The 24,500-nt window shown below is 39.1% G+C and overlaps 1 protein-coding gene across 1 annotated transcript; it reads left to right on the top strand.

Moving 5' to 3' along the window:
• Positions 1 to 506: 506 nt before the first annotated feature.
• On the top strand, positions 507 to 21,988 carry LOC132397984 (sorting nexin-12). Its single transcript, XM_059976839.1, has 5 exons — positions 507 to 903; positions 16,527 to 16,622; positions 17,278 to 17,402; positions 18,947 to 19,049; positions 20,712 to 21,988. The coding sequence occupies exons 1-4, from the start codon at positions 736 to 738 to the stop codon at positions 19,047 to 19,049; spliced, it is 492 nt and encodes a 163-aa protein (XP_059832822.1). The 5' UTR covers positions 507 to 735; the 3' UTR covers positions 20,712 to 21,988.
• Positions 21,989 to 24,500: the final 2,512 nt, after the last annotated feature.

A 24,500-nucleotide genomic window follows, 5' to 3' on the forward strand; every position in this document is an offset into this window, starting at 1 on the left:
TTGCCACAGACAGCTGTGGAGACAAAATCATATTTAAGGCAGAGGTTGATAGATTCTTGATTGGCTAGGGCATGAAGAGATACCGGGAGAAGTCAGGAGATTGGGGCAGTGAAGACTCAATGGGCCAAATGGTCTAATTCTGTTCCCATGTCTTAATAGTCTCAACACCGGTCAAAACCAACAGTCCGTTCAAAGAAAGGTAATATAATGCAATGGGCGTTGCCTTCTGCTGTGGCGAAGGTGGGCAAACTAACACTCGGAGTCTGAATAAATCATCTCCAACATCGTGTTAATGATAGGACACTATTGCACAGGAAGGCTACACCCTGTAACATGGATAATCAATTTCCAGTGCGGTGCAAGCCTTTGAGGGCAGGGTGCGCCCTGTAACATGAATATACGATGTTCTCGCGTGGCGGCGAATCGCAGTGGAGGGAGAATATTCTGAGCCGGTGCGAAGGGCGGCGCGCTCGCCCGGTACTATGAATAGTCAAGTACCCCTGTGACAGAGCGACGTCGATGTTGATTTATGCCCTCTCATGGGTTCCAGGGAAAGGTCCGCCCGATTTTCAGAACGCTGAATAAGTAATATGTGCGGATGAATGTTGCGTTATTGGTTTATGCCGGCTGCGGGTGGAGTCTGTCAATCTTTTGCATTTTAAAACGCCTCAGACCGAGCGCTGGCGGTAAAGTAAGCAGAGCGGGGTTTAAAATTTGATCTGTCCTCTCTGGAAGATGGCGGAGGCGCTCGGGGTGGCCGACACCCGCAGACTGCACAGCAAACCGCAGGATCTGAACGATGCCTACGGTCCTCCCAGCAATTTCCTAGAGATCGACATCTTCAACCCGCAGACCATCGGCGTTGGGAGGAGCAAGTACACCACTTACGAGGTCCGAATGAGGGTGAGTGTTCCGCTTCTGCTCTGCACAGCCGTGCATGACTGGAAATCGAGCCCGAGGCTTCCGCTGTGGCCTTCATTCTTTCTCCAGATCATGGCAGTCTTTTGCCTCTGTGGGAAAGATGTTTTATTTTTGGGAGAATGAACGTAGGGTCATTCCTACTGACAAAACAACATAATCTGTACAAACGTATATTTGGCATTTCTACATCAATTTAGGCATTAAAACAACTAAATGTAGGCTCCCGAGTGTTATTTTCTGATTTGCAATGTCTGCTTTCCGTTTATGCCTCTATATAGCTGCGTATGTTTTATTTGTAAGGGCGGGTCAATTAGCGAGTTAATCTTGTAACTTTTCTATGGTTTATTTTTCAGCACTAGCTATAGAGATTTCTAGAAGGACCAAACAATCTCCTGTAAAATCTAACGTTAGTTTACGTCGCTGACAGGCAGTGTATATCGTCGTTCCAATCACTTAACTTTCTAGTGAATGAAGAAATATCTTTAAAGAATTCCTGCTATTTGAAGAATGGACTGAAGGTGCAAATATGTCTAATAATTCAAGATTTTTTAAATGGCATTCTCGATATTTGAAAGTAAATTGCGCAGAGCGCCTCTAGATGTTCTATAGAAAGGACTGTGGTCTGATTATATCGTGTTTATCTCAACTGTCAAAATTTGTTCTTTCGTCCTAGTTCTCGTTTTGCCAAATCCTGTTTTTAAATAAAACATGGAATTGTTAAACTGTATCTCATAGCATATTTTATTTTGGCGCTACTGAGGAGAGTTTAACAGTTGAAATGTAGAAAACAGCATCACTATTGGATAAACAGCACAGATGCTATCCTGCAGCATGGAAAAGCATTAATGAATTGGTGTGTCAGAAAACGATGTCGCCTTCATTTGTTCATCTGAATTTTCTGTGCTAAGTATGTATGTGAGATATTGCATTGGAAGTGATTTTTTTTAAATCTTGGCAAATGAGTATGGAAATATCTCAGACCTGCCATTTATGTGGATATAGTTACTTCCAAACTGATTTTCTTGAGTGTTTTGTTCTTAATGCTTGTTGGGGGGGGGGGGGGTGCGGGGGCAATCTATTGTGCTGACCTGAGTATTAGTAATTTTTCTATCCAGATTCTGCTGAAACACTAGGAACTAAAGGTTATATATCAACTCCTACCTGAGAAGCGACTTGGATCTGCTCCGATTTGGTGCAACAGGTCCACAGCAGATGCCATTTTATTGGCTCTTCACTCAACCCTGGAACATCTGGACAGCAAAGGTGCATACATCAGAATGTTCTTTATGAACTACAGCTTGGTATTCAATACCACCACCCCCTCAAAACAAAACAATAAACTTCAATATGTCCGAGTGCAATTGGATCCACGATTTCCTCGCTTGCAGATTCTAGTCAGTTTGGATTGGTGGTAACATCTCCACAATCATCAGAATGGTGCACCACAAGGCTGTGTGCTTAGCGCCATGCTCTACTTTATACTTATGACTGTATGGGTAAGCACAGCTCCAATGCCATGTTTGCTGATGACACCATTGTTGTAGGCCAAATCAAAGGTGGTGACAAGTCTGCATTTAGGAGGGAGATTGAAATCTGGCTGAGTGGTGCCATAATAACAACCATTCAATGTCAGCAAGACTGAGGAGCTGATAATTGAGGTCAGGAGGAGGAAACCAGCAGTGCAGTAGCCAGTTCTCTTTGGAGGATCAAGGTGAAGAGGGTCAGCACTTCCAGTTCCTTGTTGTTTGAGGTGCTGTCCTGGCCCAGCATGCCAGAGGAATTATGAAGAAAGCACGGCAGTACCTCTACTTCCTTTTGTGAAGTTTTGGCATGATATCTGGAACTATGACAGTCATCTATAGATGTGTAATGGAGAGTCTATTGACTGGCAACCCCACAGCCTGGTATGGAAACACCCTTTCCTTTGACTGGAAAATCCTACAATAAGTAGTGGATATGGACCAGTCCCCACCATTGAGCACATCTACACAGAACATGAAAGTGGCATCCATCATCAGGGAACCCTACCCCCCAGCTCATGCTCTCTTTTCCATACTGCCATCAAGAAGAAGGTTCTGGAGCCTCAGGACTCACCACCAGGTTCAGAAACAGTTATGCCCCACAACCATCAGGCTCTTGAACAATGGGGATAACTTCACTCAACATAAACGAGAAAATCTGCAGATGCAGGAAATTCAAGCAACACACAAAATGCTGGAGGAACTCAGCAGGCTAGGCAGCATCTGTGGAAAAAGAGTATAGTCGACATTTCAGGATGAGACCCTTCAGCAGGACTGGTTGGTGGGGAAGGGGAGGGGGAAACACAAGGTGATAGATGAAATGGGGGGGTAAAGTAAAGAGTTGGGAAGTTGATTGGTGAAAGAGATACAGGGCTGGAGAAGGGGGAAGGAGAGGACAGAAGACCATGGAAGAAAGAAAAAGGAGGGAGGAGTGCCAGAGGGAGGCAATTGGCAGGCAAGGTGCTAAGATGAGAGAGGGAAATCACAGTGAGATGCAACGTAGATTGGAAGACTGCTTCACCAAACATCTTCACTCCATCCGCCAGAAATAGAGGGATCTCCCAATGTCCTCATTTTAATTCCACTTCCCATTCCCATTCTGCCATGTCCATCCATGGCCTCCTGTACTGTCACGATGAGGCCACACTCCGGTTGGAGGAGCAACACTTTGTATTCCATCTGGGTAGCCTCCAACCTGATGGCATGAACATTGATTTTCCCAAACTTCTTCACCATTCCCCATTATCATTTCCCTCTGTTTCCTTATCTCCTTGCCTGCCCATTGCCTCCCTCTGGTGCTGCTTCCCCCCTCCCCCTTTCTTTCTTCCATGGCCCTCTGTCCTCTCCTATTAGATTCCCCCTTCTCCATCCCTGTATCCCTTTCACCGATCGACTTCCCAACTCTTTACTTCGCCCCTCCTCCTCCTCCTGGTTTCACCTATCATCTGTGTTTCTCTCTCCCCTCCCGTCCCTTTACTCTGACGGCTCATTTTTTTTTCTTCAGTCCTGCTGAAGGGTCTCCGCCCAAAATGTCGACTGTACCCCTTTTTTCCATTGTTGCTGCCTGGTCTGCTAAGTTCCTCCAGCATTTTGTTTATGTAACTTCATTTGTTCAATCACTGAACTGTTCTCACAACTGGTGGACTCGACTCCTCATCTCAAGTTCTTGTCTATTTATTTGTTTTTGTAGTTACAGCTTTTTGTCACTTGCACACTGGCTGAATGCCCAAGATGGTGCGGTATTTCATTGATTCTATTACAGTTGTTATTCTATTCTGAATGTATTGAGTATGCTCACACGAAAAATAATCTCAGGGTTGTAAATGGTGACATATGTATTTTCAACTTTGAAATCTGAAGAACTCACTTAACCCTGGGTAAGGATTCATGGGAGTAACTTGCTGAAACCTTTTAGCAGCATCAATCAAACTTGGGGGCAAGGGCAATACTATGCTCAGTAGGTCTGTCATCTGCAAAGAAGGATTTGACTTTTTCACCATGGTAAAGGAGTTCTACAGGGTACATCTACAGAACTGTTAATGATCTAATCTACAGCTCTTAAATATCTGGCTGCTAGATTATCCTTGCTTTTAAAGGTGTGCAAGTAATGACAAAATGACTGGTTAATGTTAATGAAATGGCTAAAACTTAGCCTCCTGCTCTTTCCTCAGCAATTGTTCATGGTGACAGTGCTAACAGGTTTGTGGCTTTTGTTGGTGTGGAAATTGAGACTTGGATACTATCCTAAAGCTCATCAATTAGGACCTATTATAATGAAAAATGCCAGAGACTTTCAAGTATTGTTTGAATGACTTGTATGTTTTTAAATGAATTTTGCTATACCGTTCATAGTAATTCGAATGGCCTTGGTCTAGCAGAGTATGGCTTTCAAAGCCACTTATCTGTCTTGGAATAAAGCATTTACGCCATGACTTTGCTTAAAGCTAGAATTTTGACCTACATGCTACTTAACCAAAGAAAATATCAAGACCTGTGGTCAGTTACTATCATATGCTTAATTTTTTAAATATATGACAAATGGACCCATGAATGAAGGTCACAATTAAGATGGAGATTCTAAGAACAAAAGTAGTTCAAGAACAAAACTAATTCAGAGGGGCATCAAGCAAATGGCACCATGATAGAATCTCAGATCATTTCCCCCCCCCCCCACCTTATTCTGGCTTCTGCCCCTTTTCTTTCCAGTTATGGAGGTGTTGGCCCAAAACATCAAATGCTGCCTGACCTACTGAGTTCTTCAGGTGCACAAAATTTGGTAGCAACTCAAGTGCAATGGCTATCAGCTAATGATAATCAGCTTAAACAGTTGCAGTCCTTTTGCAGGATACATATGCTGGTGATTTTATACAGGAGAAAGGAATTGGTGTTAAAGAGCCTTTTACTTTATCCAGTGCCTTTTGCTTTTCCAAACTCCTACAGCTGGCTCTGACTACTGTCTTCCTTTAAGGTAGGGGTAGCTAATCTGGGGTCCACGAACCACTCTAGTAATGGTAAGGCTCCATGGGTTAAGGTTAGGAATCCCTGCTCTAAGGGCTTTATACTCCAGTTTCTGTCTCTGCTCTGACAAGATTCTCTACACCATTGCCTTTTGCATGTGTAGGGACAACAATGACAGTAGTCTCATTTCACTGAGTGGTGCTTTGTGTCTGAATCTCTAAACCACTAAATTTTGAATAATCTGTAATCCCCAAACACAATTCAACTAAGTGACTATTGGTTTGATATATTCAGTTTACCTACTGTTGCTTTTGACAATTGGCTACTTTATTATTTTTGTAGTGACTTTATTGATAGCTGAAAGGCTGGAAAAATTTCTTGTAAGAATTTCAAGATCCAGATATTTCTGGCAAAATATTCGGTAGAAATTTCAAGAAAATCATTTGGACTTACTGGTATGTTTTGTCTACTTGCCATTGTAAACAGTAATAGTTATCAGACTTGAAGTGCATTTTTAAAAATACTGAATTTTGCTTTGCCAGAAGGTGCATAAACTAAAGTTGACGTTAAATGGCTTCAGACTTTCTACTGTTTTATTGTTTCCATCTGCTGGAGTAATGTAGACTTTTCAATTGCAAAACATCATGATAAGGACATGAGCCCAAAGGTCTGGAAATATACCAGCCATTGGAGAAACTTGTTAATGGCACAAGTGATATGTTTGAACCTAATGGTTGTTGGCAACATGTGGCCATTTAGACATTCTCAAATAGTTTTTGTGCCTGTGTGATTCTTCCTCTTCACCCCCCAGAAATCTTTTTCTTAAATTGTCACTACTTCCATATTCTATTTTTATAACAAAAATCCAACAATGGCAAGTAGCTTTTACTTTGCCTCAGTGTTCTTGCACACTCTTCCACAACACCTCACTTTGCAAAATGGTGTGCCTCAAGAAAAGGCATCTGTTCTTGCAAGCTGCTATTGCACTTTAGCCTTTTTATGGATACTTTAAACATGTTGCTTGCTTAATCTTGTCCCTCTTCCTTTGCATTTAAGCAATTTGCAAAAGTATGCATCGTCATGAGACATCTACTAAAAGAAATGTACAACCTTACTGTAACCCTTACGAATTGTTACTATTCCAGTGATTGTTTAATCCATCGAATTGGAACTGACTTGATCCAGTGATAATTTCCCTCCAACACTGCTGCACATTTACCTCAAGTTATATGGAGCTCTAAATTTAGTAGTATCACCTTTTCATGCTACCTTGTGGCCTCTCATCTTTAGATAACTAATTCAAAGTTTATAATTAGCAGCTGGCTCTATACATGTTTTTTAAATTTCCACAATCTGATTTCCACTTCCAGGTGACCTTTCTTTTTAAAACATTCTTCAAATGAAAACCTTTCACATCATTTGAACCTTTTGAGCCAAACTGCTCCATACCTTGGTATTTCTGACTTTGCCCTATAATCAGCTACATTAAAGAATAATTTTGGTCTGAAAGCGAACTGATTATGTCCATTTAGTTTGTACTTTCTGCTTTGGTTAAAGTTATCATGAAAGCCTGGTATGTTTTGTAAGGATGCATTGACTGGGCCAGGAATAAGTCTTGCTTATCCATTTTAAAACAAACAACAGACCGTGGACCTCTTCCTCCTTTCCATTTACACCCCTCCCCCCCCAAAAAAAGGTTCCCTTTTTCTTTCACCAGAATTGTAAAAATCACTGTTTTAAATTAATGAAGGTCCTTGTGTTTCCATTGTCCAGTTTTATGTAGATATTGATATCTTTGCTTGGGAGGTGAGATGGATGTACAATGGGATTTTGTTGGATGTTGTTGTTGGGATACATCTGACCCAAGGATGGTGGACTTTGTGCTTCAATTCATGATTCTTCCTGTTCCATTTTGTATATGACATTTACCTTTTGCCACAATGGTTATTTGTGTGTATCCTAAAATGTCTAATGTGGAAATGCTTTACATTATTTAAACTTACTAGAATATTGATTTTCTGAAGTAATTTCCAAATTTTGCAAGTAACAGTAGAATCCATTTGAAATATTATTTGTACTTGTGATAACATGAATTTCCACTTGGTACGGCATCAGTTCTGAGTGAGATTGAAAATGGACTTTGTAGCCTGGCTAGAACAATGTCTCCTGTCAGACGGGTTTAAACAGTTGTGTTCTTGCGCAGTAAGTTAAGACATCAGTGTAGGTTCTGAAGGTTTTTTTTAAGACTTGCTGGCATGTCTGGAGTAATTTCAAGAATTGAAATTGGACTTTATGGTTGGCCATATTACTCCCTCCAGTGCTTGTGCTAAAGTTCAAAGTAAATTTATTATCAAAGTACACATGTGTCACCACATAAACCCTGAGATTCATTTTCTTGTGTGCATACTCAATAAATCCATAATGGAATCAATGGAAGTCTACACCAACTTGCCTGTTCAAACAATGTGCAAAAGGCAACAAACTGCAAATTCAAAAATAAACTACCGATAATAATGAGAGGATTAGAAGCACTATTTTTGACTCATCAATTAAATTTGAACAAACTTGGAGACCGTTCATTCAACATTTTCATATGAATTAATTTGACCTCTTCCAGACCTTCTCTCTGCTTATTCTTGTTCAGGTATGGAGTTCCGGAGTTCTTGACACTATCATATACATATAAACTATTATTATTGCCCATGTTAGTTTAGTCTAGTGTTTTTTTTTCTATATATTTTTTCTTGTATTTTTAATTTTTTTTTCTTCTTTTGATGATTATTTTTATTTTTTTCATATATAATTATTATAGACTTGATTGATTATTATACTATTTTTTTGTTGTCGATATTTATTAGGATATTGTTATCTTATTATTAATGTAATCTCAAGTCTATTGCACTTATAACCTGTTCACTATTATGTTATATTTTCTTTATATATGAAATTCAATAAAAAGATTGAAAAAGAAAGATAATAATGAGAGGAGTCCTTGAAAGTAAATCCATAGGTTGTGGGAACATTTCAGTGATGGGACAAATTAAGTTGAGTGAAGTTGTCCTCTTTGGTTCAAGAGCCTGATGGTTGAGGGGTAGTAACAGTTTCTGAATCTGGTGGTGTAGGTCCTGAAGGAGCTTCTTGATGGCAGCAGAGAGAAGAGAGCATGGCCTGGGTGGTGGGGATCACTGATGGATGTTGCTTTCCTGGACAACATTCTTGTATAGAGATCAGTACATTTAAAGCATTCTAACTGATACATTTTTAATCCCAAAACATTTATCCTTGGCTCCATAAAGTACAAGTTTAAAATTTTATTAACCCAAATTTGAATTGGACTTTATACTGTACTAGACAACGGGGTGACCTGTTGGGGCACCCTTTGAGAGAAAGGTAGTGCAGTTCAGAATGTGACCAGAATGAACATTACATTTTCCTGAACGCTATTGGTATTGCTTTGCTTTGGAAATTGAAGAAAAACCAGTTTATTAAAGAAGAAAGAAACATGGCAAGGCAAATATAACTCGTTGTTTAACGAAGGACACTTCTGATGGCAACATTTCTGGTTGATCAGCCACCCTTGTGCCTCTCATTGTCATTCTGGAGATGTGCAGTCCTTTCAGTCTCTTCATTTCTTCTGCTGTTCTTTGTCTTTGATCTTGGAGACGTGCATTTCTCAGTTCCTTTGTCTCTTCCTCTCTCCTTCCGTGCCTGTTGTCGTTCTGGAGACGTGAATGCCTTTCCTCCTCTGTCTCTTCCTCTCTTGCCTTTTTTGTCCTGACTCTTTGATCCTGGAGTCGTGCGGCCCTGTCCCCATCCGATTCTTGTTCTCTCTTTCTCCTTGCTGCTTCCTGATGATGTTTGGCATAATCTCTTGACCATAATGTCCCCCTTCTCTTTCCACGCAGCATAATTAGGCTGACCATTTTTTTTTACCACAATGCTGGATAGAAGGTACGAACCAGTAATACCAAAGGAAGCTGCTTATTCTTGATGATGTGGTTGCCGCTTTCCTAAATGGACGTGATATAGTCACCGCTGTCCTTTGACTGCAGCAAAGGGTTTTATGGAGGTCTCGAAGTACATCATTATGGGTTACGGGATGTTATGTCATGCTTAAATTTAGAGAAGATCGGATGTTCAGTTTTTGAATCTAGTCAAGACTTTTATATGTTGTAGGGATTTTTGAGTTATTTTCAAAACCTTTGTTGTAAGAGTACATATGGTGGCTAATAATATATTTTATTATATGATAAGGGTTTTTTTTCTCCTTGTTTTTCCTAACAGCTCTGACTTTGGTAACATGAGTGAATCTGCAGATGCTGGAAATAAATAAATAACACAAAATGCTAGCAGAACTCAGCAGGCCAGACAGCATCTATGGGAGGAGGTAGTGACAACTTTGGTAGTGGGTTTAGATTTTTTTCTGTACAACAATTTTTTTTATATTTCAATATTACAATTTTTATGAATACAGGGTTTTGTGATTGTAACTGTATTTCTAATCCAATGTATTTGGTACTTTGACTTGTAATATATATCTTGTACTCTGTATTCCCTTATGCAGAAACTAATAAAAATGTTGAAAGAGAAGTATGACATTACAATAAGATTTAATGATCTCTTATTGATGGGTGGCAGTTAGATCTGTCCCAATCCTGCAAATGCTTATGGTGATATGTGACCGCTCAAATAGGGCTGCCCTGCCCTTTTGCTCCGGTTGGTGTCACTGCTGAGGCTGGCCGTGCGACGTGGTGCTGTGTCCTGATTCCTATCATGGCAAACATCAACTCTCGGGTGAAAGCGGGGCAGTTGATTTTGGCGAATCAGCAATTTTATATAAATATAAAACCCTGAACTTTGCCTGCATTCTGTAAGTTAGCGCATTTTGAGTCGATTTAGCCAAAAAAAAAGTGCCACTGTAAAGCACTGTTTGCACTAATTGGAGGTCACAAACAGACAGAGCATGAGAGTTTTAGTAGTATATAGATATCAAAAGGACTTAATTTAAGTGGACACTATAATGATTGATTTAAAGAAATGCCACTTCAAAATCTGTTGGCTTGAACTCTTTGCTGCTGCAATGTCTAGTGTATTTGCATGGATCTCAAAGTCCAAGTTGAATTGAGTTCATTGTCATATGCATAAGAATTTGTGTATATCGCTGTAGTCAAAATCTTTCAGTAGCATCATAGAAGCTGGATTCACAACAAAACAAGTAAAGGATGGCATCACTATTGCTTAACTATCTACAATGAATGGTTAACTTTTTTAGTCAAGATTTACTTGGATTTTTCAGAAGGCCTTTGAGGTGCTGCACATGAGGCTGCTTGGCAAGATAAGAGCCCATGAAATTACAGAGAAGTTAACTAGCGTGGGTGGGGGATTGGCTGGTTGGCAGAAAACAGAGTGGGAATAAAGCAATCCTATTCTGTCTGGCTGCCGGTTACCAGTGGAGTTCTACAGGGGTTGGTGTTGGGACTGCTGCTTTTTACAATATATGTCAATGATTTGGACTACAGTATTAATGGACTTGTGGCTAAATTTGCCGCTGATACAAAGGTAGGTGGAGGAGCGGGTAATGTTGAGGAAACAAATGAAATACATGTTGGAATGGTCATGCACTTTGGTGGAAGAAATAAATGGGCAGACTATTATTTAGATGGGGAGAGAATTCAAACTGCTGAGATGCAAAGGGACTTGTGTAAGATATCCTAAAGGTTAACCTCCAGGTTGAGTCAGTTGTGAAGAAGGCGAACGGAATGTTGGCATTAATTTCTAGAGGTATAGAATATAAGAGCAGGGACGTGATGTTGAGGCTCTATAAGGCACTCGTGAGACCACACTTGGAGTATTATGTGCAGTTCTGGACTCCTTACTTTAGAAAGGATATACTGACATTGGAGGGAGTTCAGAGAAGATTCATGAATGATTCCAGGAATGAAAGAGTTACCATCTGAGGAACATTTGGCAGCTCTTGGACTGTACTCCCTGGAGTTCAGGAAAATGAGGTGGATCTCATAGAAACATTCCAAATGTTAAAAAGTCTGAACAGATTAGATATGGCAGTTATTTCCCATGGCAGGGGATTCAAGGACAAGGGTGCATGACTTCAGGATTGAAGGACATCCTTTTAGAACTGATATGTGGAGAAATTACTTCAGTCAGAGGGTGGTAAATTTGTGGAATTTGTTGCCACAAGTGGCTGTGGAGGCCAAGTCATTAGATGTATTTAAGGCAGAGATAGATAGGTTTTTGATTAGCCAGGGCATCAAAGGGTATGGGGTGAAAGCAGGGGAGTGGGGATGACTGGAAGAATTGGATCAGCCCATGATTGAATGGCGGAGCAGACTCTGGGCCGAATGGACTACTTCTCTTTTATATGTTATGGTCTTGTGATTTTGCAGTCAGTAAATGTTGTCTTTCATTGATTATGGAAGAAAATGACCTGCAAATCAGGATTTCCTTTTCCTGAATTGTTAATCTGAAGAGTAGTAATGGTCGAGTCATCAAGCAGGGCAAACAATCACTTGCATTGAAGTTTTTTCTAAACAGCAAAGCTGACTTTTTTGCAGGATCATAATCGTTCCTTAAGATTTGATGTACTTAAAGTCTGATGTTTTTTTGGTCAAAATGGCATGAAGAAATTGTCATTAAAGATTTCAGTCTGAGATTACAGACAGACTTTATTGATCCTGAGGGAAATTGGGTTTCGTTATCGCCGCACCAACCAAGAAGAGTGATGAAATATAGCAATACAGAACCATAAATAATTAAACAAAAATAAGTTAATTATGCCAAGTGGAAATAAGTCCAGGACCAGCCTATTGACACAGGGTGTCTGACACTCCGAGGGAGGAGTTGTAAAGTTTGATGGCCACAGGTAGGAATGACTTCCTATGACGCTCAGTGTTGCATCTCGGTGGAATGAGTCTCTGGCTGAATGTACTCCTGTGCCTAACCAGTACATTATGGAGTGGATGGGAGACATTGTCCAAGATGGCATGCAACTTGGACAGCATCCTCTTTTCAGACACCACCATCAGAGAGTCCAGTTCCACCCCCACAACATCACTGGCTTTATGAATGAGTTTGTTGATTCTGTTGGTGTCTGCTACCCTCAGCCTGCTGCCCCAGCACACAACAGAAAACATGATAGCACTGGCCACCACAGCCTCGTAGAACAAGCCATTGAGGGCAGTTGGAGATGGGCAATAATGCAGGCATTGCCAACTGGTACTTCTGTTCTACACTTGTAAAACCACTCTCAACATAATGTGTAGATTAGGTCGAGATTGCTTGTCCTTAGCTGCTGAATAACAGCGGTGAGAAATGTAGGCTAATCCTTCCATTGCTAGTTAAAATCCAAGTAATTTGTATCAATTTTGTGACTGCAGTGTTGATTTTGTAACTTAACTGAAAGGGGATGCTATCTTGCAGTTCCATATTTAATGTACATAAGTGGTGGAGGGGCGTTTGTCCAGAATTGTTTTGTACATTTGCGTACTTTACTACAGGTTTTTAAACTGTACTTAGAAATCCAAAATTATGCAAGCCTGTCCAGGGGTCTCTGCCACTATAAAAGTCTTCATATCTGAAAATTAACTCCCATTCTTTAAATTTAGGATAAGGATGTTGATCTTTCCTATACATTCACAAGGTATTGCTGGAAAGTTCTGCATGGACTGCCCATTCCTAATGATCCCTTGAGTAGTCCAAATGGATACTTGAAAGTTGAAGATGAGCTACTGGAAGCTGTATTGGCTGCTGTAGCAAAAGATGCTGAAATTTAGTGTAATAATCTGCTAGAGAACCTCTACAAGTTGAGCAGCAGCTTTTTTTCTTAATGTGGGGTGGGCATGGTGTAGGAGGAAGCAAGTGTAGATATTTCAGGACAAAACCCTGTATCTGGACAGTTTATTCCCCCAATACAACTTGATTTAATTTCATAGAACCATAGAACATTACAACACAGAAACAGGCCTTTTGGCCCTTTTTGGCTGTGCCGAACCATTTTTCTGCTTAGTCCCACTGACCTGCACCTGGACTATATCCCTGTATACACCTCTCATTCATGTACTTGTCCAAGTTTTTCTTAAATGTTAAAAGTGAGCCTGCATTCACCACTTCAACTGGCAGCTCATTCCACACTCCCACCACCCTCTGTGTGAAGAAGCCCTCCCCATGTTCCCTTTAAACTTTTCCCCTTCACCCTTAACCCGAGTCCTCTGGGTTTTTTTTTTCTCCCCTAACCTCAGTGGAAAAAGCCTGTTTGCATTTACTCTATCTATACCCATCATAATTTTATATACTTCTCAAATCTCCCCTCGTTCTTCTACGCTCCAGGGAATAAGGTCCTAAAGTCGTCTTGCAGATTGTATTGGTAAAATACTAATGTATAATCTAGCATGTGTACGTCTTTGCTGTGAAGTTTAATGTGAACTTGAATTGCCAACCGTAAGCAGAATTTGAATTTGTTTCCAGTTCTTAGTTTGTAAGCACTACTCTGCAATGCCCAATAATGCTGTGGTGACTGGGGAGAGACTGAGAATTAAAGGGGGGAAGAAAACATAGTATTTATATTTAACTGCAAGTGTTTGGAATTGTGGAGTACTACAACGCAGAAACAGGCCTATCAGCCCATCTAGTTCATGCCAAGATGTTACTCTGCCTAGTCCTATTGGCCTGATGCTGGACCATAGTCCTCCATTTTCTCTTACCGTAAATTCCAGTATATAAGCCGAGAATTTGGCCCTAAATTTTGGTCCTAAAATTAGGGGGTTGGCTTATACAGAGGGTGCCAACTTTGGAAAAATGAATAGATAGAAGACAGGTTGTATTTATTGGCTGTTTTTTGAGTCAAATTGGTTCCACTGTCGATGCGTGAATTCTTTGGTTTGTTTAAGCTTGCATCTCGTGGCTGGAGCGTAGGTGTCAAACCACCAGGGATGACTGCAATGTCCTTATTTTCAGCTTTCAGTTCACCTGACAAGTGCGCTTTGAACATGTCCCAGACAAGTAGCGACTTTTCCTTCCTGACATCTTTGGGATATCGACGCCACACCTCTTTAACCCACTTCAAGCAACCCACTTCGTCCATCCAGCAGCGTTCTTGAATGTAAACAACACCCCGCGGGAATTTTCTGAACAATCTTTGATTTTTTTGTCTCAATACAAGATCATGTCTATTCATAAATTGGGTGCACCAACTTCGCGTAGCTTTGAAATTTTCGCTGACCTCATGGTGTTTTTCATCCCATTTGAACGCTTGAACTCAAATCATTTATCTGGTAACAATGTATCCAGACAATCACTGGTGATTCACCCACTCTAAAACTTTTTCTTCCAGTTCTGGCCACTGACATGTTTTCCCGCGGTTTGCACATTTAGTCTTTGGCATTTCCCTCAGCGTGTCCTCTGCCTTTCTCCACTCTCTCACTCGCTCTCGTTTATACTAAACTTCTTAGCAGCTGCAGAATTATTCGTTCCTTTAGCAAAATCAACAACCTTCAGCTTGAAGCCAGCATCATATCGCACTTGTTTTAATCTTTTGTACATGGTGGTCGCAAACTCAATACTGAGTACACATACTGATCCCAGCACCCTATATTATGTTTTAACAAGATTGCAATGGGCGCTAATGGTTTCAAGGGGGTTACATTTCAGAGGATTCTTTTCCATTGGAATCCTAATCCAAAATTTCTCTCCCTGATTTATTTATTAAGAATTCGCCTATAACACTCTATAATGTGTAGGCCTGTTTTCTTAGCAGGTACTAGTTCACAAGATTTCCAGGGTCCGGATCTGGCAAAGCTGAGTACTGGCATGTGCGATCTTGTGATCTTTTCTGGTTAAATAAAAACCTCTACAAAAGGGGTTGGCTTATACAAAGGCAACATGAAAAAGTCACTTTTTTAACCTTGAAAATGTGGGGGGGGGGGGGGGGGGTGGCTTATACTCCAGAATATACGGTAATTGGAATTAAATCCTCTCTGTCTAAATAATTGTATATCCTGTCCCTGATTAATGAATAGCAAAGCGGAAGTGAAAAGCAAAACTATTTTTGTCAAATCAACCTGTTTTACATTGGCATGTGTAGTGAATTCCTTATCTTGAAGTATTCTGGTTTTGCTGGCTCTCTCACATGAGGTATGTATATTATGGCATCTGTGCTTGTCTATTTACATCAGTTGAAGTTTTAGCAGGAACCTTTCTCTTCTAGGTCAAAAGCATGACCCATATTTGTCATCCTGCATTAACAAGAGTATGAATTCATGCAGAAATTTTCTTAACACTGACTTGGACACTCTGAGAAATTGGTTCACAATGATGGAAATGTGATCGGAAGAAAGCAGAAAAATACTGTGTTCTTTCCTCATGGTATCCGTACTGCAAATTGAGTGACAGATTTAAGATGCTTGAGATACTCTAAGACAGCTGGGAAGGCACCAGGAAAGTGACATTGCATGTGTAGTGAAAGAAGGAATTTGAAAGCTGACTTTTCACTTGTTTGACAGTGTAAACTTGTCAAAGCTGAGTGCATGATAATTAAATGATAGAAATTATTTACAGTAGCTGAAATCAATCAAGTTTGAGGAAATAGATGAAAATTGCCTGAGTAGAAGTGATAGTAGGTTGAAAGGAGCTGGTTTTTGACAAATTAAAGCTGAAGATCCTGGTTCAGATGCTTTCTCGAGAACAAATCTAGACATTCTTGTGGAATAAGAGTGAAAAAGGGAATTTAAAATCGGGTGTAATCCATCTTCCTCTCCCCTGTTCCCACACTAATTTCTGTATTGTATATTTCAACTCTGGAATTTCTGCCTCAAATACTGATGTTGCCTCACTTTGCAACTGTTTTTATGGAGTAATACCCAAGTGATTTAAGCCCTGCAGTAGAAAGGTACAAAGTAAATGTCATTCAAATTTACTGCTACTGTTTTGCTTAAGTTCTACTTTGTGGTCCTAGTTTTGTATTGTCTGACAGTGGGTTCATTTGTTGACATGATTGTTCAGTACCATAACTTATTAATGCTGTTGTACAAGTTGTAGAGTCTGATAGTTGAGTTGCTTTCTTTTGCAAGTACATGGAACTACTGTACATCACTAAAGTTCATTGTCCTTTTGCAGACAAATCTTCCAATCTTTAAGATGAAGGATTCGTGTGTGCGCCGACGATACAGTGACTTTGAATGGTTAAAAAGTGAATTGGAGAGAGACAGTAAGGTAAAGGCTACTGACTTGGAAGTGTATTGATTTATGGATCTCTTGCTGGTTTGTTAGATTTTATTCAGTGTTTTAAAACTCTACAATTGGTATCAGCTTGTACATTTGAGTATCAGTTACAAGCTTTATCTTTTAAGACTTTTTAGTAGAGACATTTTTAAAATAAACTAACATTTAAACCATTGTCACACAGTGGCTTTTTAATTAAGAGCATTTTGCTACATTAACAATGTTTGTTTGTGTTTGCCCACTGCCCATGAAATGATTCTATCCTTTGGGTGCATACATAAGCTACAGAAATAATTAATTTGAAGCAAGTACTTTGGTAAAACAGAATTTGTGCAATCTGAAAAATGTCTCATTGCTTTAGCAGTATAAATATAGTTGAAGTGAGCAAGGCAGGTGCTTTGATCAAAGCATTCCATGCTGATATAGATAGTTTTTTTTGTCATAAGAATAATAAAACAGCATATGGTGTCCAAGGTGGTCATTATAAAGCTTCTGAGGGATTTGTGAATGATTCAAATTATTGCCTTAAATATTCTGTATGATATTTGTGTATTGTATCCTATAAGTGGAAAAGCATTTATTTTAAAGCTTTACTTGCCTGAATAGATTCATTTCTTAAATTTTTAGTTTTCTTTCTTTGTTGCAGATTGTTGTTCCACCATTACCAGGAAAAGCTTTGAAACGGCAGCTTCCATTTAGAATGGATGAAGGAATTTTTGATGAGTCTTTTATTGAAGAAAGAAGAGTGGGATTAGAACAATTCATTAACAAGTAAATTCTTTGACTAATTCTACAAATCCTGACTGTTGGGAATTTGAAGTATCACTGACAAGACCAGTGTTTATTGCTAATTACCCTCAAAGGTTTTTGGACCTTTTGAATTGGTACAGTCCTTCACATTAAGGTACTGGAAGAAGTTCCAGCATTTGGACCCAGCATCATAAAGCTCTGGTAATCCCAAACTGGGATGTTATGTGACTTGGAGGGAATCCTACAAGTATTTTTACATGCATTATTCTGGGTGGTGTCATGGATTTGCTGGGTATAACCTAAGTAAATAACTATGCATTTTGTGCACCGATATGCCACTGACTGTCAGTGAATATTTGAGCTGGTGAGTGGGATGCCAGCCAAAAAGGCTTTGGTCTCAGTGGTGAGCTTCACTGGTTAATCTGAGCAGGAGCGTCGTCTGTCATGTTTCTGATGGGCCTTGTAAGCAATAGAAGAGACCTGCATTGTCAGAAGTCTGTTCACTTGCCTTGTCTATCACCATTTATCCATAGGGAATTATATTTTCCTTCATTGTCATCATAGTAATGTGTGGCTTTGTTTTTGTGGAAGTACAGGACACTTGGAAAGCCTCTTAGTGACCTATTGCTTTATTTTGGGGAGCAATCTGAAAATTTGTCTCTGACATGATTGCAACATCAGTATTACAAGGCCCATTGTACTGCAATCTAAAGTCAAACTATTGTAAACTGGAGCGCATTTTTCAGAATTTGGCATTAAGTTCAGTTGTGACAACTGATTCATTTGAATGTATCAGAAGAGAACTGATTTTTGAAGTAAAAGATAAAACATTCTTTTATTTTTTTTGATACATTGTCAAAATGCTTGCTTAAAAAGGAATTGATTAAAAGTCAATTATGGGCAAAATGCAAGGATGGTTCCGACAAGGAGAAGATGAAATCACCATAGCATGAAATTTTGTAGCTTTTTTAAGTTGTGGAGAACTAGCATTAGCTTAATGATTCCAGTAACATGCATTATGGATCAAGGTTTCCAGAAGCCATTTTAATAGTGCCATAGAAAAGGTACCAAAGAAAGTAAATGGAAGTGCTAACAAAACAGCATAATGTGAAATTTCTTTTTGATAGGAAAAGACCCATTATCTGATGGGTGACTACAAAAATCAGATGCAAAGGGATCTTGGTGTCCTTGTGAATGGTTCACAAAGATTATGCCCTTGCAACAGAACTATCGACACTAACAATTATTCTAGGAAAATTGAATACAAAAGTTGGGGATCGTGTGCTTAGTTACATAAGGTATGTACATTGTACACTACAGTCACAGTACTTTCCTCATATCTGGGACTTGCAGTTATCTAAAATGGGCAGCTATTATTTTGAAAGAATCTTTTTTTGCAGTTCATGAGTGCTTGGAATGTTCTTCCTCAAAGTGGTGAATATGGAGTTTTTGAATATTAAGGCAGTTTTACATATAGATGGAAATGCATGTGGAGTGAACTTAATGGCTAAGTAAGCTACTGCTAATTCATAACTTTCATGTATCTAATTTTATTCTCTTTTTAGAATTGCTGGTCATCCATTGGCTCAGAATGAACGCTGCCTCCACATGTTCTTACAAGAAGAATGCATTGATAGGAATTATGTACCTGGCAAAGTGCGTCAATAGGTCAGCTGGGTTCTTTGGTTTCTTCCTCACACGCCCCCTCACCTCACTTCCAGTGAATTGCATTTATTTTTACACTAAAATTATACGCATTTATAATCCCCTGTTTCTAACTTCAACCATTCTAGAGAATACAGGTTTTTCAGAATCATACATTTGCATTTTAAATACCTTGTACTCTCCCAAGTTCTACATGTGAAATGTAGGTTCTGTAGTTCAGGATTCTTGGTTTGAGTTGGGCTGAAAACATCAGATTGTTGAGGCTCCCCATTTCCCCTTGTTGTGTTTCTACCCCAAGTCCATGATTTCACTTGAAAGGGAATGGCACCATTAAAGTTTGGTTTGCTGACCATCTGGAAGTCGAGTACAATTTGTAGTTTTTGTATGCTTGATTTGACTTGTTTAAACTAGTTGTTCATATTGCAAAACTGTTAAGCTTGTGCGCCCTACAAAATGTTTTCTGTTTTCAATTCTGCTGGACAACAATTTGCTGAAGAATCAAAGTTATTTCTAAAGCTTTAACCTTCAAGGTATCTTGGTAGATACCACTGATTTGAGTACACATGCTCCAATTTCTTCAACTTTTTCTGTCATGTGATGCACTGAATGGTTTTGTATGGACTTGTAAAGGGTGATCCTCTTGGGCCAGACTTTGAATTGTAAAATTGCCTAAACTCACAAATGATTTTTAAGTGCTTAAAACTGAGCTCTTATCTACAGATAATGTGTTGATATCATGCATATAAAACTATTATAGGGTTAATATGACTGAATGTTGACGACATATCTTTGAATTTATTTATTTTAATCCCTTTTTGGCCAAATGTTCTGAGGGCCAGTATATAATCTGGGATTTTCCTTAAGGAGATTTAAGTATTGAATGTGCTGCAGTTGTTCTTTAGTGTAGTCGGTGAGTTTTACACTTTATTGCAAAATGTACATAAGCTATGTAGTCTTAGACATCTTCAACATCTTGGCAAGTAACATTGGGCAACTTCTGTTAAAGTGATTTTGTTAAGTATTCAGTGACTTTTAATATTCAACATTCCTGTTTAATGAGCAATTGAATCCAAGAATAAAAGGATTGATGTTTGCAAGGAACTTCCTAGGAAAGGATTGAAATTTGATCTTTGGTCTCAACCATAAACTCTAAACTGTATCAGATTAATTTCTGGTTTCTCAATTTTTTTTGCTCCTTTCCATTTTTTTGCACTCTATAGTTTTACATTTTGCTGATTCATTAGTGGTGCTGCTGCTTCAGCTTGAAGTCATTGTACAAATCTTAGCATGGATTCTTTATAATTGTGGTTTTTAGTTGGTTTGATATGTAAATGTGTTAAGCACTTGTTTGTCATATTGAAGGCCTCCAAAAGAAACCTGGACATCCTCTCAACAGCTATTGCATGTTGACTATTTATTTAAAAGTGAACAATCCTGTAACTTTATGCCAGGTAAATACAATGGCATTTGGTTAAGCCATCCAGTTAATAACATTTGTTCCAAAAGTTATTCGTAAGCATACTCTGTATTTTAAATTACAATGCCAGTTTAAAAACTAAAGTTACCATCGGTGTTAACTTCAATCAATACCCTACTATTAAACTGCCATTTTTTTTTTGATTTCCATCTCTTCCCTCACCCCCCCCCCCCCCCCCCAAACTCCAGATTCTCTCTGTGGACTTCTAATAGGGAAGCAAATCTGAGTCACCTGCAGTGCTTTGGATGGAAAGGCTGTTGACCTGAAGACAATTACAGTTGTTAGTCTCAATGTTTCTGCCATCCTACTGTTTCATTGTTTTACCTTTTTTTTTCCTGGTTTCATTTGTTTTGCTATCCTGTTTGCTGCTTGTACTGGGTACTCTTGCATCAAACACTTCTACCGTAGTAAATTATAGCAATACTGTTGTGTTGACTTTTAGAACTGAAGAAGAGTTATACATTCAATAGTTAAAAGTGAAAGGCTTGACAAATGATTTCATCAGTTAGAGCAGATGGGGTGGGGATGTCTTCAAATACAGAAGCCAAGCTAGTTTGGTGACCTAATTGCTGATTTTTGGGTGTATTTGTTAAACTTCTCCCATTTTAGGTGTTTATTCCTTTCAATTGGAATGTGTGAAGTTTATTTAACAATTTAATTGGAAATAAAATTCTCACTTTGTCCCAGCTTCGAGTACAACTTTCACTAAGAACCTTGGAGTTGAGAGTTTTTGATGCATACTCCTAACCGAGGAAATGGAGTTAATGTTGCTATTGATGTACTGGAGCAATGAATGGAACTGCAGTGCAAGCTATTGGCAGATTGGCAATGGGGAAACTAGGTTATACACAGCTGAAACGCAGTGATCAATTGCTTCATGAGGGGGAAGAACACAATGTACTGAATCTTTCGGTTCTGAGTGGGAGATGTTTATAATATTTCAGGACCAAATGGATTTGGAATATCCAAGTCATAACTGGATGTGGAGTAGTAATTGAAACAAATGTACAATACATTGGAACTGTTCAGTTTATAATTCTGGGAATAGTAAAGTTGATAACTCTGTATCTGATCTGTGAATGAGTATGCACTTGAAGATTGATTCTTTAAATATTGGGGTGATGCTTTAGAAGAATCTTTGCCAAAGATCAATGCGAAGTGCAGTCTGTCACTGCCTCCAGAAACCGGAAATCAATCTGATTTGTTTTAGTTAATGAGTAAACTGGCATGGAGCTGACAGTTTAATCTTGATATTCAGCATTGTTGCCAATAATGTACCCTCCTGACCCATTCAACACTTAAAACAGAGTTTTCTGTAAATTCACTTTGTACTATTACATTGGTTTTATCTAGGTGCTTTTTGTGTCACTGGGGAAAGAGTTACTTACTATATTAAGCAGCTTTCTCTTAATCTAAACGGATGTGTCCACTTTTGCATTCATAATAAACCACTGTAAAATCACAATTTGTGCTGGTCTTTATTTTTGTAACATGATTTGTGTATCACTGGAAATTCTTTGTGACAGGAGTACAGTTGCAAAAATTCCAATAAATCACAACATAGTGCGAAAAGGGGGGAAAAAATCTGATGCCGGGGGGTGGGGGGAGACTGTTCATGACAGTGTAGATCTTTAGGTTCATCTGGACGCTAATAAGAGGTTGTGTCTGGATGTTGAGGGTCCTTAATGATGGATGAAAATGATTTTGATGGTGGGGTGGGCTGTGCCCATAGACCTAGCTGAGTCTACAACCCTCTGTAGCCTCTTTCAATCCTGTGCACTAGCACCTCCATTCCAGATGTTGATGCAACCATTCAGAATGCTCTCCACTGTACATCTACAGAAATTTGCCGGAGTCTTTCAGTGTATGCCAAATCACAAACTACTAATTAAGTAGAGCCTTGTGTTTTGCATCAGTGTTGGGTCTAAGGTAGATCCTCTGATCTGTCTAAGAATGTAAAAATACTGGTTTAAACTTTGTGCAATAAACAAATAGCATTCATGTAATATGTGCTTTAATCTGCTGTAATTTCTGCCATGAGTTCACCTTTTGGCTGAAGAGATGAAATCTAAACTAGGGGCCAGTGAAATAAAATAATAGTCATATGCATTGTGTTTGTGATATTTTCTTCCATTAATACAGTTGTTTTATCAGCATTATTTCTAATTCAGAGTTAAATGCCCTGACACACAGTAAAATGTGTAATTCTCTTTTGCCAATACCTGCCTACACAGCAAAACTTAAAACTGGCATGTTTGAGGCTTGGGTATTAGACTGTCATTTTTTTCTGGCATATTTACATATTAGAATAACATCCAATACTTGGATGGTATGGAGTATTAATTTTCCAGTAGAGCCAATAAGTTTCAAGCAAGCATGAGATTTAGACCTTAGTAAAATAGTGTTATGGCAACAACCTTTTCTTCAATATCAGTGAAACAAAAGATACGTCTTTTCCTTCAGGAAGAGGTGTACTGCACATACTTCTCTGTGCATTGACAGTGTTGAGGTTAAGAACTTAGTATCAGCTATAGTCTTCTGTACTGATCCACCAATCTGGACACAACAGTCAAAAAAAGCTCATTAATCTTTTAACTTCCTCAGGATGCTAAAGAGATTTGGCATTTCCCTGTTGATGAACAATTTTTATCAATGCACCATAGAATGTGTCCTATCTGGATGGATTTAGTATGACAACTGTTATGCCTATGAGCAAAAGAAACTAATCAAAAAGAAACAAATCAACATGTGGGAAAGAGACTGAAAACCTGGCTGAGTGATGCCATATTAACCTCTCACTTGATGTCAGCAAGACCAATGTCATAATGAGCCAGTCCTCATCAGAGGATTGGGGCGGAGAGGGTCAGCAACTTTTAAATTATTCAGTGTTAGCATTTCAGGGGATCTATCTGGAGCCCAGCACGCAAGTGGAATTACAAAGAAAGCACAGCAGCACCTCTACTTCCTTGGGTATTTGAGAAGATATTATGCTGAATCAAAAGCTTTGACTAACTTCTATAGATGTGTGGTAGAGTATATTGACTGGTTGCATCATGGTCTGTAAAGCCCTTGAATAGAAAATTCCACAGAGTACTGGATACAGTCTGGTCTATCACAGGTGAAGCCCTTACCACCATTGAGCATATCTATATGCTGTTGCACAAAAAGCAGCATTCATTATAGAAGACTCCCATCATTCAGGCCATGCTCTCTTCTCACTGCTGCCATCATAAAAAAGGTACACTAGCCTCAGGCCCACAGAGGGGATAACTTCACTCAGCTTCATTTGTACCATTACTGGAACTATTTTCACAACCTATGGTCTCACTTCCAAAGACTCTTAATCTCATGTTCTCTATAAATTGCTTGCTTGCTTATTTTTTTTCTTTGTATTTGCATGGTGTTGTCTTTTGCTCATTGGTTGGTTGTCCTGTTGCGTGTGGCCTTTTCTTGATTCTACTGTGTTTCTTGGATTATTTGCCCAAAAGGAAATGAATCTCAGGGTTGTATATGGTGACATTAAGATACTTCAGAGATAAATATACTCTGAAATTGCAGAGTTGTGGACATACCCTGGTCATTTTCTCTTCTTCCTTCTCTCATCAGACAGAAGATGGAAAATCCTGAAAGCAAGTACTAGTATGATAAATTTACTTGATGATCTTACACTTGTTGTTTAGCTGCACTGCACTTTCCCTGCAGCTGTTACACTTTATTTTGCAGGTAATTGTCTTGCCTCAGTGCACTGTGTAATAATCTGATCTGTATGAAAAAGTACAAGACAAATTTTTCACTATCTCAGAACATGTGACAATAATAAACCAATTATTGGAACCAACACCCACTGAGCCTGCATTCTTCGAACAATTTAGATAGGCAATTAGGACTGTGTTGCATCTAAGTACTTTCTTGATGTTTGACTCATACCAATTACAATACAGGAGTCAAAGGTCTTTTGACTCCTGTCCTCCATGGCA

The sequence above is a fragment of the Hypanus sabinus genome, chromosome 8 (assembly GCF_030144855.1).
Source record: "Hypanus sabinus isolate sHypSab1 chromosome 8, sHypSab1.hap1, whole genome shotgun sequence".
Lineage (NCBI taxonomy): Eukaryota > Metazoa > Chordata > Chondrichthyes > Myliobatiformes > Dasyatidae > Hypanus > Hypanus sabinus.

Coding starts and splice junctions, on each gene's coding strand:
- LOC132397984 (XM_059976839.1), top strand. CDS start 736: ATGGCGGAGGCGCTCGGGGTGGCCGACACCCGCAGACTGCACAGCAAA. Junction 904..16,526: donor CTTACGAGGTCCGAATGAGG/GTGAGTGTTCCG, acceptor GTCCTTTTGCAG/ACAAATCTTCCAATCTTTAA. Junction 17,403..18,946: donor TTAGAACAATTCATTAACAA/GTAAATTCTTTG, acceptor TTCTCTTTTTAG/AATTGCTGGTCATCCATTGG.